The following is a 16,605-nucleotide window of genomic DNA, read 5'->3' as shown; positions in this document are numbered from 1 at the left end:
AGGGCTAGCCCACCTAGAAGGGCCAATCACAGCGAGAGTCTGTGAAGCACTTTTCTTTCCAAGTGGAAAACAGCTGACTCTTTAATCTGTGAGCCAGAAAACAGCACAGGTGACACGAAGGTGTTACTAAATCCAGCATATGTGCATATTCATGCTTCATTTCTCTGACTACTCTGAGAAGAAACTGATTGCTACCTTTGTGACTAATTAAGGAGCGCCACAGACTGAGGCTGGAGGACAGCACGACTCTCGGCGTTTACTTTTATAATTAGAACTGGAAATGTTTTTAATACAGTCAGTAGAAACTTAAAAGAATAAAGCAGTACCCTTACGAGAGCTGACACTGCAGGACATCTGTGTGCTGAGATCCAGACAGTCTTGATCTTTGTCTGTTGAAAAGCAGAGATCCTCCTGGGGCCCCGAATGCCTCGTGAGGGGAGGGGCGTTCCTGCGCGGCTCACCTTCCGATGATCGGTGTTTTCTCCTCTCTCCGCCGCCACCTTCCCCTTTTCCGCTTGCTTCTTGTGATTTGGAGCCGTTGCCTTCACTAAAGGGGTTGTGGAGCGAGTTCCAGTGCGTTAGCTCCTTCTTTGGCTGAGCTGACGGTAAAGTGTTCGAATTGGCATCGAATCCAAGTCTGGTGGCGCCGCTGCCGCCGCCGCTGCCGCCGCCGCTGCCGCCGCCGCTGCCGCTGCCGCTGCCGCCGCCGCTGCCACCGCCGCTGCCGCCGCCGCTGCCACCACCGCGTGGAGGGATCCCCCCAACAGCTGCCGCCAGCGACGACTGATGCGTCGGGCTGCCGATCATTGTGATTGCAAATGGGTCATCGGAAGAAATGGGAGGCGGGAGGCTGCGATCCCGCTTCCTCTCCCTCTCTTTCCGATTGCACGAGGAGGATGAAGAGGAAGAGGAAGTGCTTGGAAGTGTCTTGGTGTCGTTTAAGGTAACGGAGAAGGGGTCCCCTCGCAGATCCATTCCTCTGCCCTCCTGAGCAGTGCGAGGCGGAGGGCGCGCCCAGGCGTCCGACAGGTTTAACGTCTCCTGGGTGACGGTCCTCTCAAAGGCGGCGAGGAAGGGATCCTCGGGTGGGATGTGTTTGCAGTTCCACACTGATGACTCCATCTCTGGTGGGGCGAGGGACTGAGAGAAGGTGGGGAACCGCACCGACGAGGGGTCCTTATCAGGGGGAACTCGCGAGGGGCGCGACGGAGCGACAGACCAGACGGCGGTAGGGTCATCCTGCGGGTGAGGACTGCGTCCGGGGGAGTGGTCACGGAAAGCGGAAAGGAAAGGGTCCGACGGTCGACCCCGTGTTTGCTCTTTACTCTGCGATGCAGGAGGCCAGGCCGCCCAGCCTGCTGGTTCGGGGGAGGGTCCGAGGGGCTGATGGGAGGGTGAGTCGAGGCCAGAGTCCTCAACATTCTCCGGAGACGAGGAGTCGGAGGAGAAAGCAGCATCTGCCACACACAATCAACACATTAGTCGTGGGAACGGCGCCGAGACAGAATTTAGAGCTTTTATGTTCAGGTCGTCCAACAGTCCCGTCTCTCTGTAAGAAACAAAACACAAGCAACAGTTAAATGAAAGTAACCTTACATTCAGACGCTCCAAACGCGCTCCGCTCTCTGAGTTGGTCCCGGCTGTCGAAGCTTTTGGACTTGAAGGCCGATTCCAGCGGCGGTCCAAACAGACTGTCCGAGCCCGACGCTGTCGAGCTCAACCTGATGTAGCGAAGAAACGATAAAGAAAATCAGAGCGAGTGGCAGAGGGAGGTTCTCTGTCCGCGTACTTCAACTTCCTGCCAGAGGCTAAAGAGTAGCGTGTCGGGGAACTGGTCTAATCTGGCGAGCGTGTGCATGCGAGCACGAGTGGCTGTCTGTGATGAGACTGGTGGCCTGTCCAGTGTGTAGCCCCGCCTCTTGCCCTGTGACAGCTACCCTGACTGGGTAAGCAGTTAAGCAGCATATCGAGATTTCCACAGCGTAAAGGTGTGGGCCCAGTGCCACCCGGTCACGCGTATCATTCGCGCCCCTGTTTGAACTAAAACCTGCATCACAGTGGCGCTATTGTGCTGTCACATCTGTCCACAATCATATAAACACCGGCCTAACGCTACTACATTTTGCCATGGTAACAAGGTAGAAACAATACGGGCCACACTACCACCGAGAAAAACAGTCGTTTCATCTGAGCGACGGAGGCGAAAGGACGAGGTAATTAGACGAATGAGCCTCACACTTAAACGAGCTTGCAAAGGTAAAATGAGATGGAAGAGGGTGAAAGCTTCAAAGCGCTGCACAGGCCGTTGATGATGCCGATGATGCCATTTAACCTCCAAAACAGTGTCCCCACCCTGCTCACAGCCAGATTTAAAGCAGGTAGAAGATGATGTGAAGGGCAAAGGTAGCTTACCTACTGTGATCGGGGCTGGAGGTGGACCTGCGAAGGCCCTCCTGCTCTCCATCTGTACAGACACACACGTCATTATGAGACATCGGGACTAATCAGCAGCACGCTGTCCTTCGTCAGAGCTTCTCAGAGGCTGGGACGAGCTGACATGAGACTACATGAGACCCCCCCCCCCCCCCCCCCCCTCCCCCGCCAATATCTTCTCTGTAATAAATACCAGCAATTAGCCGGGTCTCACTGAGCTCCAGCCAGTGCTGCTGTCACTGCAGAGTAACGGCTTTAATCAGATGCTGATCATTAATCCTGCTGCCTGTGGATTTAAGAGGGAGATTCCCCACTGGTGGAGTGCAGCAGGTTGTAGACTCCCACTTGAGCCTAACCTCTGACAAAATAATGAACCAGTCTGCAATAAAACATGCTTCGGAGCACGAGCAGACTAACGACTGGTATGTGCAAGGTCAACTAAAGAAGAGATTTTCTGCCTAGATCAGATTTCTGATGATGAGTGCATCTAAAGTTTCCTCAGAGGTCAGTGTGCCATATGATTGCATTAGCAATAAATGTAATAAGGCTGTATATCAACAGTTACACACTACATAGAATCATATTTGTTTGCAGATGTTGGCAGCTGTCAGCAAATAGTTATCAGCTATTTTGAAACAAAAAAAGACTTTTTATCCATAACAGCAAATGAACTGAACAACAGAAAATGCCAATGCTATTTATGGCCTCCTCACAACAATGATAAGAAAAATAAACTGGGCCAACATGGCATGTTTGTTAATACAGAGACACACATGTTAATGTGACCTCTGGTCTCCCACTCAGAGACACAGGTCTCCGAGTGTCCAGCATTCAGAGGCTGCCTCAGGACTCATGTGAGAGAAAACCTGCTCACACAGATATGTAGAGCCAAATACTGTCAATAAGGCCTCTGCAATGTTCTGAAGACAGGTAAACTTGTCAGGTAGTGACGTCCAGCAGGTGAACATGCAGCTCCATGAACACGCACAGCTGTGGAGTCCAGCTGCGCTCGTAGTTCTGCAAACTTTGACCCCACAGAGTCGAGCTGTTCAGTTCAATCAGCTGCGTTTCGATGTTGCATTAACTGGCATTAACTCAGCCAGTTAATGTGAGACAACCAGCTGCTTATTAAAGCTTTCTGGTTTGATCAGAAAAGAAAACATTGGTCCAAACGCCTGAAAGTCCTGAAAACACATTGTGAATTCTGTCTCGAGTCTACGGATGTATCCGTGTATTTACGTGGTGCTGATGCTGCGCTGAGCCGACAGCTGCTGAAGCATTTGAAGTGTTGGAATGTGGAAATTTCAACATCGCTTGAAAAAACTGCCAGCTAGCAACGTCCCTCTCACCGGTAGGCGAAGTGATTTTTAGCCAATTACAAGTTGAGTCTGGTAGTTGGGGTTGTTAGCTAAGATGCCGTCATTAAGAAGCGGCACAACTAATGTGTGTATGTGAGCTAATCTGCGATGTGCACCGCTGGCCCGGCCATTTATTTTTTAATGCACCTTCTCAGATTAACTCACTGTGTGTCGTGCCCAGGGCTGGACTGGGACAAAACATCTGCCCGGGCATTTTGACTAGAGACCGGCCCCCCAGGTATTAAAGCCATAAAGCCTTTGAATGAAAACAGACGCTGCTGTGACAGTGATGTACAGTCTTGTTGGTATATGTATGATTTCTATACATTGTACATCAGGTAAAAACTTTGGTTGTGAGATTCAGATAATTATTTATTAAAAGCGAGACATTTTAAATGAGAATAAGAAAGAAAAGTATTTCTTTGTGCCCCCCTCTCCCTGTTAATCGACCAGCATCTGGCCGATCCACCACCTTTCATTGTTTATACCACTACAAAATAATAATAATAAAAATCGGCCCACAAAAAAGAAAGATCACCATCCGGCATTTGCCCGGTAGCCGGTGCGCGTCCAGGGTTGCCGACCCCTGACCTTAGACAGAAACACAGAGAGATGCTGCGGATACACAGATGATTCTGACTCGCAAAAACGAAGGACACCAACCTGAAAACACTCTTACAGATGTAAACAGAGACAGAACTGAAAACTATCAAGTGCCTTCACTACTCATTAATCTGTCCATTATTTTTCCCCAATAAGAAATTTATCTTTAGATCTTTATTGTTTATTCTGTGTAAATAAAGGACTGGACTGGATGTCTGGATACTGAAAGACTCACCCCTGCGGGAGGCAGCGTCCCCGTCTTCTGATCGGCCTCCTGCGGTACTCGAGTTTCCTGGAAACAAAGTTAAGAAATGGCACTTTAAACATTTCCCACTGCCTTATGTTACAAGCAGAGGTATTACTGCACACCAGCAAGGACTGGAAATGTTTTATTATTTATTTTTTAAAGCAGTTTAAATGCCAACATTCAAACTTACGGGAGAGATGTCGCTTGACCTGAAAGTCGAGACAGAGAGTGAGAAATATTCAATATATTGAGCTATGAAAAGGGTAGGAGCTGACATTCTGCTGGGTGTTTTTATTATTGTCAATAAATCCCATGAATATACCCAAAGGAACAAAGCTTTAGCTTCTTAATAACTTTGTGCTGATAAACAAAGTAGTCGTTTCCAAAACATGCTGAGGTTTTTTGTTCAAAGTTAAATGTGTTTGTCATCATATTGTCTCTTTGTGGAATTTACTAAGAGTACGTCTTCAGACTGTTTTGAGGAGGGTTAACGTGCACATCTCAAATATATCCTCATTTAAAGGAAATCAAAGCCAACCTGCTGCTTCGGCCCTCTGTTGGGTGGCAGCGTAAGCGCCCCCACGGTAGCTTTGAGCTCCTTCTCTGTGGCAACGGAGCTGCTGCGGTTGCTGCTGGCCACCGGTCGGATCTGAATGTGGAACTTCTTGGGCTCTTCGTCATCAAAGTCTGAATCGCTGGAGTAAAAGTTGGTCTCCTTCTCCTTGGAGCAGCGTGGAGGAGGGTCAAGGAAGAAACTACGTGATGGTTAAATGACACAAAGACTCTGCTGTTTTTAATTTCAGTTAAAATGATCCACCTGAGACTTGAGATTTCAGAAACACAAACAGGAAAATATAATTAAACCGGGAAACATTTCATTTCATTAAAATCTGAACAAAAACACAACCAGCAGCAACGAGGGGCCGACAGACGGACATGATGAACATAAGCAGGACCGCCGCTTCCTGCAGGTAAGTGGTGCAGAACTGTCAAACTGCCACTTCCTGCCACATCATTACCCACAAGAAAAGCCACACCCCCTTCCTCCTCTCCCCGGACTTCAATCTGCATATGAAAATGTTACGTGCACCTTCAGACTCTGATTAGTGTCTGCGGGGAGCTTAGTGGAGAGATGGCACAGGCAGGGAGAGCAGCCTCCTCACATCCACTCACACTGCCACCAAACATGAACGCAGCCGAGCCGAGGGGCGTGTCTGCGTCTACGGTTAATTTGAAAACGTCGCAGACGCGTTGGTTAAACTCCATCTCTCACCTTCTGACTACAAACCATTTAAAGATCACCGTAATCCTTCTCAGCTAAGGGGTCTCCCAGACTTCATGCAGTGATCTCAGGGGTTATAATTTGTCGTCACGCAACTTGAGTCAAGCTTTCCTTCGGTCACAGCAACGAAAGAGACGTGAATCATTTGGAGCAGCGATTGTTCTTCCAGTTTTCATCCAACAGATGGTCCTCGTTATATTTGTGCTCGTTCACATTTAGACCCAAGACTCAACAGGAAGTTTATCGAGATTTAGTTGATCAAAATCGCCGTCGTTTACTCTTTTGGAGAGTTTCTGAGCGGTGCTCAGACTAAGTTGGAAATACTAACGGGGAGGGCGGGAATAAGACCCCCGCTAGACTTGAACTGTGGACACTCTGGGTCATGGTTATTACCGGGCTGCTAAATAAAGACTTTTATGACATATGGTGGACATTCATCGATTAAATACGGGCATGAAATTGAAATAGTGCAGACATAAAAAAGACAATAGAGCGGCTGTAAGAAGCACTCAGCCTCTTGGGTTGGGAGTGTTCGTGTGCTGAAACTGTTACATTAAATCAAAAACGTTGATGTTCCAGAGAGAACAGATTGCTACAAAATGATCTGAATAAACCAAAAACTAAATAAAAACTCCTGAGAGGGCGAGACACCGCAGACAGGTGACGGAAAAAAGATTACAGACGATTCTTTAGGACACAAGTTATTAAAAGTTACTCTGAGCTGGTGCCATCGACTCCCAGTAAGGTCACGTGTTACAGAAGAGTCGCCTCCACGTTTTCAGCTCATTTCAAAGCAGTTTCGTGAACACTGAGGCTTTTCTGTGGCGTCTTCTTTGTTTGCCACGCATCTGGATCCTCAGTTATTCTTTATTACAGGTTCAAAACAGAAATATTCCTTAATGGTCTTTCCTGGCCCTGAATGCAGGAGGAGCAAAAGGATATCATTCTGAGTGCTGTCAGCTCGGATGACGAATCCTTCGTCGTCTACTTCCAGGGGGGAATTCTGCGGGAATGAATGGGAACATACGCGCACAGAGGAGGGAGAGAGGGAGGCAGACAGCAGCTGGATCAGAGACAAGCGGCTGATATCTGACACAAAGAAGGGTTTTGTCACACGGTGTAACTGAGCACTCCGACCTGCGCGCACTGAGAGCTTTCCATTAGTGGGAATAATACAGCTGAAAAATATGACACACTGTTTGGTAGTCGGTGACTAACTGCTGCAGCTGCTGTGCATTAAACACATTCTTGCCAGCAGCTCGCTGAAGCAGCAAGAGCACTTCCAAGTTTGACGGAAATCGTTTAAGCAAGGCAGGACGTCTGGGAGTGAAAGCACGATAAAGACGAGAGGAAATCCAAACTAATACCTCGCCGACATGGGAGCAGTTATTTTTAGAGCGCGGGCTTATTAAGATGATATTTCATTACACGCGGTTTCAACAAACAGACCTCTGTGGGTCTGAGATGACGAGTGTAACCGAGACCGCCGACGTGTTTTTGAACAGGATCGCAGGGAAAGACGATAATTAAGGAGCAGGCGAGTGATCTAGTTAATATGACGAGGTTATAAAAGTCACATTAATAAGACAAATGCAGCTGCAGCTTAACTGCAGTAAGCCACGTGCTGTAGATGTAAAGATCAATGATTTTACATTAGCACTCAGTGATTACACGTCGCAGTCTGCTGTTGGGCTCCGCGTCACCCGCTCAGCATCAAACATAAAATCAGTGATAAACTCTAGAAAGTTATACATGAAAAATGAGCCGTTTTTCTCGTTTCTTTGAGCTCTGCGTCAATGAGGTCGTGTTTGCGGCGGCGCTGGGATGTGTCGTCCAGTCTGTGAAAGCTCGGAAAGCTTTGAATGAGTCATTCAAAGGTCTCGTGTTTACAGGCAGAACCGATAAAACGTTGTAGAGCTGCAGAGTGGGGTCATCTTATCATCTGGCCTGCACCGAGGTGTTCAAGGTTAAATGAAAGATTTATGTGTTTAAAAAAAAGCCTTAGAAACTGATTATTACAACAAAGTACTGTGTAACATTTTTGACCTCTGACCTTTCCTTTAAGGGAAATGTGTTGATCTGAAGGTCAAAGTGTTAATACTGTTATATAAAACACAACATACAGGGAATGATGCACGGGGATTCCTCAGATCATGTTACTTTGAACCTTTGACCTTTTCTTAAAGGTCAAATAAGGTCAAAGGTTCATAAATTGTCTCTTATCCTTAAAACATTCTGCTGCCTTTGTTTGTATTGGAAGCATTCAGGTAATAATCCAGGTATACGGGGATTCTAAATATAACATTTGACCTCTGACCTCACTTGTACATTTAAGATCTTATTTCTTCATCTCTAACGAAAATCTGGTCAAGAGAAAGAGAATAAACTGATCAGCTAGTTAGACTTAGTTATTCACGGCCAGTTACCTACAGATAACCACTGCAAACTTCTTAAAGTTCATTTAACCTCCTAGGACCTGCGTCCACATGTGTGGACATCTCATTCTGGGTTATTTAGACCAAAATACTCAATTTTGCTTTACATGGGCCTGATATCCACTTACGAGGACGTTATGCTGCTGCTGTTCTATCAAAATTTTAAACAAATATCCTCATACGTGGCTCTCATTTTTCTTAAAAACAAAAATAAGGTAAAAAAATAAAAAATAAATCTGGTAATTCTTTGTTTTTTCATTCTTGGGCCCCAATCAGCCCAAATATCAAAGAGAAATTTAAGATGCTGTGGAAGAGTTCAGGTCTTAGGAGGTTAAAGATAACAAAACAAAATGAAAATATACAAAAAAAATTAAATAAAAAATAAACAGTTTACTGTTTGTTTACTTATTAATCTAATCATAACCTAATCTAACCTTTAAATAAAACACAATTTCATATCTAAACTTTAAGCAGCCACTGATTTAATTAAAGTCCATTGATCGAGAAACCAAACCTGTGTAATTAGATTACTCTCCGTCTCAGTCTGCTGGATGACACTGTGGCAGCGACCACAGGCCGAAGCTACACACCTCTGTTTACAGCACTTTGCGTATCCACCGAGTTGTGTACGCAAACACGTGCCCTCACGTGGAGCGCTGCACTTCCCCTCTGGCACAAGTTTGTTCCCAGAAGTACCGAAATAGACCGAGGAAACCCCACACCGTCAGGCACATTGTAAACACGCACGCACACACACGCACGTGCACACACACAGGCCTTTAAACCTTTTGTGAAATACTCACCAGAGCCTCGGTCACAGCCGAATCGCTGCAAATAAGACGAACACGCAGGTGAATCAGAAAATCCCTCAGACACTCGATGTGTATTATTAGGAGCATTGATGCGCACACTCACGCAGAGTCTGCCTCTTTGTCCCTCTTGCCCAGACCGGGTATCCTGAAGGCCTTCGCCCGACTCTTTTTCCCTCCTTCGGGCGCCAAAGCTGTCATGTATTCCTCAAATCCAACCGCAGCTGCATGAAAATCACACACACATCCATCCATTTAAGCCAGTCACAGTTTGCTTCTGTGAATCAGCTTCCACGCTGCTGTTATGAATGTGGGCGTCTTCATATTTTGTTATGCAACTTCTGCAGCTGAATGTTTCCTCCTAACTGGACGAGCCAGCTCACAGTACCTGGACGATCTTTGCCCGTGCCCTTCTGTTCAGCAAATTTCTGAATGAGGTTATCGATGCCGATGTTCTCCACGTTCTGCTTGAATTCTTCGTGAACCTGCAGTTGAGAACAGCAGAAGGATTTATTTGGTTACTGACCCAGACCCAGGACACGCCGGAGAGATGTAATCTCTCCCAGAACACCTCACCCAGGAGGCGTCCGTGTCAGATGCCCGAACCACCCCAGCTGGCTCCCTTCGATGTGGAGGAGCAGCGGCTCTACTCTGAGCCCCTCACTGATGGCTGAACTCCTCAGAGGCCAGCCACCCGTCAGAGGAAGCTCATTTCTGTCACTTTTATTCGTGATCTCGTTCTTTCGGTCACTACCCACAGCTCGTGACCACAGGTGAGGGTAGGGACGTAGATTGGCCGGTAAATCAAGCGCTCTCTCTTCACCACGACGCACCGCTACAGCGTCTGTGTGCTGATGTGTCAGTTCCTGGCTCTAATTTACCCACAAACACTGTTTGTTTAATATAAGCTGCACATAACCCCCCCCCCCCAGCAGGAAACAGAGCACACGCTGTTTATGGTCATACTGGGAAACACTGGAATCACCATTCCACCTCTGACACATCTGCAAGGACACCTAGCGTGTGCGGTCCACTACCATCGGCTGTCACCACAAATCCTGAACCAGATTTGTGGCTCTGCTCGGCTCTCCCACCGAGCTTTAAACAAACGTAACTCCAGGAGGAAACGATGAAAGAAAAAGACGGCATGAAAAGAACGAGGCGAAATATATGAGAGCAGGATTTCACATGAACTCCAGCGTACCTGTCCCACCTGGACGTGGGTGTCTTCTATGGAGTGGGAGTAACCTTTGATGAGCTGTTTCATCTGCCGCAGATGAGCCTCCTCGATTTCCTGAAACTTCTGCTCGAACACACACAGACAAAGATGGTGAGACAAGAAAAGCCTTTGCTTTACGGCGCCAAAACCCTCGTGTGGGGTTTGAGATTTAAGAGCTACTTACTGTGGGGCTTGGTTTTTTTCTGCATTTCGAGCAGCCACCACACTCTTCAAACTCGACCTTTATTCAATAAAATGGAAATAGCCTTTGAAAAAGAGCCGCGCTGCAGCTGGGCGGTCAGCCAGCTACGGAGGCACCGGCTCGCCAGGTCGTTAAACCTGCGATAATTCGAGAAGATTTAGCATTTGAGTTTGATCTGGCTCTTTATTCAGCCAGCTCATTTGTCGCTGTCTGCTTCAGGGGAATTGTCTTGATATAGGGGAAATTGGCTTTCGGTGGAGAAGCAAGCTTATGAGCAAGCTTGTGCCAGCTCCTTTACTCCAATTATACATGCAAGATCTGGGCTTGGAGAGCAAATATAAAATACTGCTGCTGTCAGCCTCAGGCAGAGTCCTCATTTCCATCTGCACTGTGACACGGCTCAAGGTTTCACTGCAACGCTTCTGTGTATGCAACTGGTTTCTCCCTGAAACATCACAACAAACTGCTCTGGGTCTGAACCATCTCTGGTGCATTTGGTTTAGTTTGGCAGTGAGTTTGTGGATAACTAGCTTCAACAGTTAGTCGAATAATCGTTTAGGATGGCTGTTGCCAAAGCGGTCCAATCAATAACTCATGCCTCACCGCTGACTTTGTATCGTGTGAAGGTGCCCGTCTGTCAACTGCATCAACAAGCAAAATGCACCTTTACGCTTCTCCCTAAAGCCGGTGTTGTTTTTGGTGTACGGCACGCTGCCCTCGGCTTCTCTGGGGTTTCATATTTACAGTTCCTGCAGGAGGAATGTGCGTGAACACACACCGCGTGCGTTTTCTTCTTCTCTTGGTCGAATTAAAGGATTTTGATCTTATAAAAGCAGCCTTCCTCCACCCGGACGACCGTCTCCTGACACGTTGTTCTTCCAAGTACTTCCTCATAATTACTACCAGACCTTTTCCTTCAGAGCTATTACAACAGATAATTGGTCGCTGAGATTCTTGTCGCCATCTCAAATCTAAAACACAAAGCCGCTCAACGGGGTTTGTTGAAGATTTCCATGGTAACAGCAGCAGTAACCATGGAAGTGCAGAGCCGGTGATTAAAGGTAACGAGCAGGGTTGCGGGATGTGTGCACAGGTCGGTGGGTGTTTAGGAGTCGGGGGCAGAGGTTTCCTTTTTTGGGCAAAGCAGGATGTAGGATGACAAACGAACCGATAAGAGCGAGTTCTCGTGTGGTGGGAGGATACGGAGAGACAAATCCAGCCCGAGAGAAGCAGAAATGCATAAATCAGTAAATCAGAGGGTGGGAGAGAGAGATAAAAGTGGCTTTAGGCCCAGCTGGAGTCGGAGCTGACCTGGGCGGACTCGCTCATCTTCTGCTCAAACTCTCCTCCCACGCGGTTGTACTTCTCGATGCACAGCGCGAACGACTCGGCTGCTTTCTTTGACTTCAGCTCCGCCTAGTGAGGGGAAAAAGGAAAAAAGACAACGGCCCTTAAATACTGACCCTCGATCACAAGACGGACAAAAGTAAATGACTCCACAAGAGAACGAGACAGATTTGTTAAAAAATGTCTGCAGCAACGCTGGAACACATCACATATACTCAGATTATGTAACCAGTCATCAGCTGGCTGTCCTGAAATAAGAACGACTTTGTTACAACTTCTCAAATGTGACCACGTGCTACTTTCAAAACATATTTATGACACTTTTGAGTGTTGACAGTTGTTAAAGGGCTCACCTGTGAGCTCTCAGTGATGAACTCTGATGGCAGTTTGAGTCCTACTACGATAACTACAGATTAGTTTGTGTGTTCAGGTTCTTTCTTTCTAGCTTGCTTCAGAATAGTAACCCGTCTACACCACAAGCCTTTGATCACGTCGCTCTTTCAACACAAGCAGACAGACACAGGAGTCTTAACCAAAGGAACGTTTTTTGGATTGAAGGCTTACGGGCCAGTAAGTATCCTGAGTTAAACGGGGATTTTACAGCTTTCTCATGAACTTTATTAGAGACGCAGTTATGTCACCACGTTTCCCCTTTTTGTTCTCTTTGTCAGATTTGAATTCAATTTTGGTGAATCTTCGTCCTCTTTCACCTGCCAAGGTTTTAAAGACATCTCCTGTTGGTGTGTTCACAGACTGTTTTTACATGATACCTTCACATGAACAAAGTCTTTTGAAAAGGGAGCGCCGCCTTAATTCAATCCAGTTCCGTTTTATTTATACAGCAACAAATCACAACAACAGTCGCCTTAAGGTGCTTTATATTGTAAGGTAGATCCTACAATAATACACACAGAGAAAAACCAACAATCATGTGACCCCCTATGAGCAGCACTTTGGCGACAGTGGGAAGGAAAAACTCCCTTTTAACAGGAAGAAACCTCCGACAGAACCAGGCTCAGGGAGGGGCTTGAGATTAATATTAAATATGATTCAGTGCAGAGAGGTCTGTTAACACATAGTGAGAGAAGAAGAAACACCCAGTGCATCATGGGAATCCCCGGCAGCCTACGTCTATTGCAGCATAACTAAGGGAGGATTCAGGGTCACCTGGTCCAGCCCTAACTATATGCTTTAGCAAAAAGGAAAGTTTGAAGCCTAATCTTGAAAGTAGAGATAGTGTCTGGAAGCTGGTTCCACAGAAGAGGGGCCTTGGAGTTTCTGGGTGTATAAACCAGTACGTATCCCTCCCAAAGAGCACCTCAGACTCCAGGAAGCGTTTCTTCTGAAAGACAGCTGTGCATTTAGTTTGTTCGGCCGGCTGCTCCTCGCTCCATGATTCTCTGCTCCCATCTAAACCTCATCAAAACGCAGTTCTTTGACAGGTCTGACAAGATTATTAATATATGAGTTTTAATGAACTTGCAAGCAAATATATTTTAAATGTTAATTTTTACAGAACTACCACGACCTGTGGCCACAGATTAGCAAAGGCTGTATACGAAAGACGGCCATAGCTGCGCTTTGACTGCTGCCATGTTAGTTTTTAGGAGACCGAAGTGACCAAATGATTAAAAACATTCAGCAAACAACAGCCAGGTTTACCAAACTGAATCCATACAGTGTACGGGAGTAAAGCACAGAGGCACTGACATCTTTAGATCATTTCTTAAAATATAAATAAAGAAATTCCAGTATAGAAGAATAATAAATAAAATCATCTATAACACAGCTGCAATGATGAGGAAATCTACTTTTCTACCAGGCTGTATGCATTGGATGCATTTAATGTGTAAAGTTGGGTATTTTAAACGATACCAAGATCTGCAGTTCTTCAAGGTTCCTGCAGCCACTTCCTGAGAAATAACATTTTAGTTGGTGTAAAAAAATAAACCAGCTTGCAGGAGATGAGAGATACAAGCCTACAGTGTCAGCTGCAGAGGAAGGAGAGACCAGTGTGTACAGCTGTGGGCAGCTTATAACCAGACAAAGTCAGAATAGCACGTCATATCAGATGTTCTGCAGCAAACACCCACACACGTACAATCTACTGATTATCAAGTGTTTCCCAAATTTAATCAGACCAAACTTTATCTGTGATGCTGACAAAGACGCTGTAGCTGTTATTTATCACTAGATCCTGAGAGATCCAGTCTCCATCATGAAGAGAACTGATAATTATGACTAATTAATGACAGTTAACTGACCACACTTATGTTCCAGTATTTTTTTTAATGCTGGCTGTTTTTATTTTATTGTAAAGATATTCTGTAATGTTCCTGTTATTGTATACTCTTACATTAGTTACAGCTCTATTAGTACATTTGTGTTACTCTGACTTAATGAGTACTTTTTGTGGACATTTCTGCACCTGAGAAATGTTTTTGGTCTTGTCACGGCTCTTTCTAACGAGGCTAGGTAACAGCACCGACTGCCATCAAGTACCAGGATGAAATGCTCTGACCCACTACGTGTCTCTACGCTGGTGCAAGGAGCCCAGGGTTCCTTCACGTGCACGCCAACGTCCGGCCTCACGTGGTGAGGGCATGCAGGCAGTTCCTGGAGGATGAAGGAACCGATACCACTGATTGGTCCCCACCCCGCCCGACCTAAATCCAACCGAGAGATCTGATGTGTTTTCAAACTGTTCTTTTATTTTTTTTGAGCAGTGGATTTTGGTAAATATTCTTCAGTTGATTGAAACTCGAGGTTGCTCATTCCTTTTCGAGCCACGCTTTCAGTTTATGAGATTTTCCAAGGCCAGCATGAAATATGTAGCCTGGCTCCCTCACGCTGCTGCAGACCTTCTCTATCTAGTTGATATTTACTTAAAACAAGAGATTTCTCATGCTTGAGACTTAACATCACCCAGGCATTCATGTTTTTAAATTATTGAATCTAATTCAAACTTTCTGAGCGAGATGATGCTGCAACAACAACAAACCTCTGCAACAACAGAAACATTTCATTTCATGGGACACTTTGCAGTTGGTTTCTGCAGTGAGAAAGGTTAGGCGAACCTTCTCCAGCTCTTTCTGAGGACCTCCCTCCTTCCTGAGTCGATCCAGCTCTAAACATTTGGCGTGGTAACCCTCCTTGGACTTCTGAAGCTGTCCGCTCTGAACCTGAAGCACCTGCACCGCCTCCACCGTCCCCACCATCTCCTCCTTAGTCTGGTTGATACACATAAACATGCATAAAGAATAAAGCCTACATATGGACATACTGTGCAGGGGATCATTGTACCGAGTACTTTTCAGGGCAAATGCACCAATTACATGAAGAAAAGAGCTGATCAGGGCTGGCAGGACTGGGGTGAAGTGTTTTTTCCCCCTCACTTCAGATACGTACCTTGCGGTGAATTTTGACCTGCTCGTCTGCGTACTTGTTGATATCGCGGATGAGATCGTTGAACTTCTTCATCAGCTCGAGGTGGCAGAGGGCAAGTTTGTCTGAAGACACCCTGAAAACATCCCACATGGGAGCAAAAGTCCTGGAAAATATGCAGATAGTAATAAGAGATAATCAACATGTAATTCCACTGTTGTCCTAAAGACTCCTACATTTTCCACTACGCTTAAGAAATCGTGGACCACTGAGTATTTCATAGGTATATTTGTTCATGTCGGGCACCATATTAATAGTTTTTATCATCACTAACAGGACTAAATGTTTCCAAAAATGTAAAATTACATTTGCAGTTATTGTTTTACACAAATTTATTCTCATTTTGTTACTCAGAGATCACTGAAATTGATTTTCCTTCAAACATCAAGCATAACAGTCTGTCTAATATTCTGTTGGTCCCATTTGGTGCCGAAACAACCAGACCCATCGAGGCGCAGACTCCACTAGACCTCTGACGGTGTGCTGTCTGAAGATGTTAGCAACAGTAAGTTGGGAGGTGAGGCCTCCACGGATTGGGACTCGTTTGTCCAGCACATCCCACCAACAATTGACTCGACTGAGCTCTGGAGAATTCGGAAGCACCTCAAACTTGTTGTTATGAACCTCAAACCGATCCTGAAGCATTCGTGCTTTATCCTGCTGAAAGAGGTCATAGCCATCAGGGAATACGTTTCCCATGAAAAAGTGCACATGGTCTGCAAAAATGCTTAGGTAGGTGGTACGGGTCGAAGTAAATCCACATAGATGGCGGGTCCCAAGGTTTCCTAGCAGAACACTGCCCAAAGCATCACACTGCCTCCGCTGGCCTGATGCAGATATCTGCTAGATAGCAGATGAGGCACATGCATCTGACGATCCATGTGATATAAAAGAAAGTCTTCTTCCATTACTCTGTGGTCCAGTTCTGAAGAACATTGTTGGCGCTTTCAGTTGTGGACAGGAGTCAACACCCTGACTGAGCACCTCTGACACCTTTTATCAGAACCAGCATGAACTTTTTCGTCTGTTGATGGGACCACACAGGCCGGCCTTCACTCCCGACACACATCAGTGAGGCTTGGCTGCCTACAACCACGTCGCTGGTACGTCTGTTCCTTCCTCGAACCAATTTTGAGAGACACTGACCGCTGCAGACCAAGAACATCGATGGTATGGCTGATCGATGTATGTGGAAATCAATGATGCAGGGCTCTCACAGCCCTGTC

At 46.2% G+C, this 16,605-nt stretch overlaps 1 protein-coding gene across 4 annotated transcripts in view; it reads right to left on the bottom strand.

The window, feature by feature from the left end:
• fcho1 (FCH and mu domain containing endocytic adaptor 1) overlaps nt 1-16,605 on the bottom strand; it is a 62,584-nt gene that overhangs the window by 9,024 nt on the left and 36,955 nt on the right. For 2 of the 4 annotated variants that reach the window (XM_085251406.1, XM_085251407.1), the window contains exons 5-18: nt 15,344-15,485; nt 15,013-15,165; nt 11,900-12,004; nt 10,372-10,470; nt 9,556-9,652; nt 9,274-9,391; nt 9,162-9,186; nt 6,866-6,926; nt 5,180-5,373; nt 4,832-4,850; nt 4,630-4,686; nt 2,413-2,464; nt 1,597-1,721; nt 327-1,457 (exon numbers count right to left, since the gene is read on the bottom strand). In XM_085251406.1, coding sequence (XP_085107532.1) covers nt 327-1,457; nt 1,597-1,721; nt 2,413-2,464; nt 4,630-4,686; nt 4,832-4,850; nt 5,180-5,373; nt 6,866-6,926; nt 9,162-9,186; nt 9,274-9,391; nt 9,556-9,652; nt 10,372-10,470; nt 11,900-12,004; nt 15,013-15,165; nt 15,344-15,485 — 2,378 coding nt within the window. Of the gene's footprint in view, nt 1-326; nt 1,458-1,596; nt 1,722-2,412; nt 2,465-4,629; nt 4,687-4,831; nt 4,851-5,179; nt 5,374-6,865; nt 6,927-9,161; nt 9,187-9,273; nt 9,392-9,555; nt 9,653-10,371; nt 10,471-10,570; nt 10,628-11,899; nt 12,005-15,012; nt 15,166-15,343; nt 15,486-16,605 lie in introns of all 4 variants that reach the window. The other 2 variants (XM_085251409.1, XM_085251408.1) reach the window with 2 other exon arrangements.

This window comes from Mchenga conophoros, linkage group LG17 (genome assembly GCF_057382185.1).
Source record: "Mchenga conophoros isolate Kocher_MC1m ecotype Shallow Benthic linkage group LG17, M_conophoros_male_GT1.1, whole genome shotgun sequence".
NCBI lineage: Eukaryota > Metazoa > Chordata > Actinopteri > Cichliformes > Cichlidae > Mchenga > Mchenga conophoros.
This window is presented reverse-complemented; position numbering and strand designations above follow the sequence as displayed.